The 2,251-nt window shown below is 69.5% G+C and overlaps 1 protein-coding gene across 1 annotated transcript in view; it reads right to left on the reverse strand.

Annotated features, from left to right (window-relative positions):
* CEF1 (Cef1p) overlaps positions 1–2,251 on the reverse strand; it is a 2,426-nt gene continuing 175 nt past the window's right edge. The window contains exon 2 of the mRNA XM_018854883.1: positions 1–2,245. Coding sequence (XP_018710888.1) covers positions 253–2,064 — 1,812 coding nt within the window. The 5' untranslated portion in view covers positions 2,065–2,245 and the 3' untranslated portion in view covers positions 1–252. The remainder of the gene's footprint in view (positions 2,246–2,251) is intronic.

Below are 2,251 nucleotides of genomic sequence, written 5' to 3' on the forward strand. Positions count from 1 at the left end.
AATAATCTGAGCTGTCCATCCAGTAATCTGGACTACCATCCAGTAATCTGAGCTGTCCATCCAGTAATCTGAGCTGTCCATCCAGTAATCTGAGCTGTCCGGTCCGCTTTCCTGGGCTGCCCAATGGCAGCTCCTGGGCATTTGGACCGCCGCCGCCACTGCGTTTCCCAGCACCCAGCACACGTCGGCAAAGGCCCATCCGGCGGAACCGGGAACCCTAAACAAGCGACAAGCACACACGCCGTCGACGCCTCACATCACCTCGTGGCGGGCCACGCGGCGCTCGGCACGCTTGACGTCCTCGACCCGCTCGGAAAGCGCCGCGGCGCGCCTGTCCATCGCGGCCTCCTCGTCCCACTGGATTCTGCGCAGCACGCGCTCCTGGAGGTCCGCTTCGGCAAGGCCGCGGGCGTTGTCGGCAATCTGCCTCTCGAGCGCCGTGCGGGTCTCGGCCGCTGCGCGCGTGTCCTCGAGAATGGCCAGTCTCTGGTCCGCCTCGTTGGCACTGGCGTCCAAGGCGTGGAGAAGCTCAAACACCCTCGTGATGGCGTGCTCCAGCCGGGGGAGGGGCCCGGGCCGCGCGGCCTGCGAGTGCAGTGGAGCGGGGTCCTTGTTTTCGGCCGGCAGGCCCTGACCGTCACCCTCAGCCCCGCGACCCCCGACATCCCCGACATCCCCGGCTACAAGCGCCTCGACGCGCGCCACCATCGCGTCGTCCACGTAGCCCGGCCCCATGCCCGGCGCCCGGTCGTGCTGCACAAGCGCCCGGCACTCGCTGGCGATGGCGTCCATGCAGGGCCCGGCGGCGCCAGCGGCCAGCGGCTCCCAGTCGGCGCCGGGCACCGGAAGCCCGCGGCGCACGGCCAGTGCCCGCCGCGCCCGCACCTTCTCGTCGTCCACCTGTCGGAGCAAAGCAAGCTGCGCTGCCGCCGGCCCTTCGCCGTGGGCGCCCGTGGCTTCCGGCAGAAGGGCCCCGGGGCCCGCGAGCCGGGGGAACACGACGCGGGTCGCCTCCCGCGGCGGCGGCATCGTGGCGAGGAGCCCGCGCAACAGACGCGCCGCCTGTTTACCGCACGCGCGTGGCGGCGCCGGGCCCGCAAGCGGAAGCGGAGGCGGAAGCTCGAGCCTGCGGCGCTTGGCATGCTGCGCCGCGTCGAGCCCGGACACGGCTTCCGCCGCGCGGCGCGTGCTGGCCTTGGCCCGCGTGGCGCCGCGTCTGGCCGCGGCCGTGTCTTTGGCCGCGTCCGCGGGGAGCCCCTTCTGCGCGACGGCCCGCTGGAACCCAGCCCTGGCGGCCGCGTTGAGCGCGTCCTCGCCCGTCACGTCGTGGAGCCCCGGGCGCGGCCGCCGCTCGTGCGGGATGTCCGCGTTGTAGTCGAAGCCGGCCGTGCGGGCACGGCTGTTGTGCGCCGGGCCGACGGCGATGCCCGCGGCCTTGAGCTCGCGCCGCTTCTGCAAGAGCGCCACGCGCCGGCTCTCGTCGAGCATGCGCTCGCGGTCCTTGCGCTTGGCCTTCTTGCCCTGGGTGTTGGCGAGCCGCGCCTTGGCCTCCGAGAGCATCTCGCGCTCGTCGTCGGCCATGTCCTCGGCGTCCGGCCGCGACGCGAGGCTCTCGAAGGCGTTGCCCAAGGCGGGCAAGCTCTCGACGCCCAGGGCCGCGAGCCCCAAGTCTGCGGTGTCGCTGGGGTGATCGGCGGGGTCGGAGTGTCCGGAGTTCTCGGGGCTGTCGCCGCTCCGGGCCGCGGCCTCGAGCAACGCCTGGTACCGCTCCACGCACTGCGTGGCCGGGCGGCCCATGACCAGCGCGATGCTGCGCCACTGGTTGGGCAAGAGCTTGGCCACGCTCAAGAGCCGCTCGTCGAGCTCGCGGGTCCACGTGCTGCGGTCGATGGTGGGGTTGAGGTACTCGTTCCACCGCGCCTTGGCCTGCTTGGCGGTTTTTTGGGGGAGGAGCGACGCCACGCGCGACCACTGCGTGAGCCCGTACTTGGACACGGCGGCCTTGAGAATCTGGTCCTCGACGTTGGTCCACGCGCCGCCTTTGACGTATATGGGCGGGGCCATGGCGCTGTACGGGCGTTGTATCTTCGGGGCTGTGTGCCTGGGGCTGTGTTATTCAAGCTTTATGCTTTGAGCTGTTATTCAAGCTTTATGCTTTGAGCTGATATTCAAGCTTTATGCTGTGAGCTGATATTCAAGCTTTATGCTGTGAGCTGTTGTTCAACCTTTGTGCTTTGAGCGGTTATTCAAG

This window comes from Metschnikowia bicuspidata (genome assembly GCF_001664035.1).
Source record: "Metschnikowia bicuspidata var. bicuspidata NRRL YB-4993 chromosome Unknown METBIscaffold_4, whole genome shotgun sequence".
NCBI lineage: Eukaryota > Fungi > Ascomycota > Pichiomycetes > Serinales > Metschnikowiaceae > Metschnikowia > Metschnikowia bicuspidata.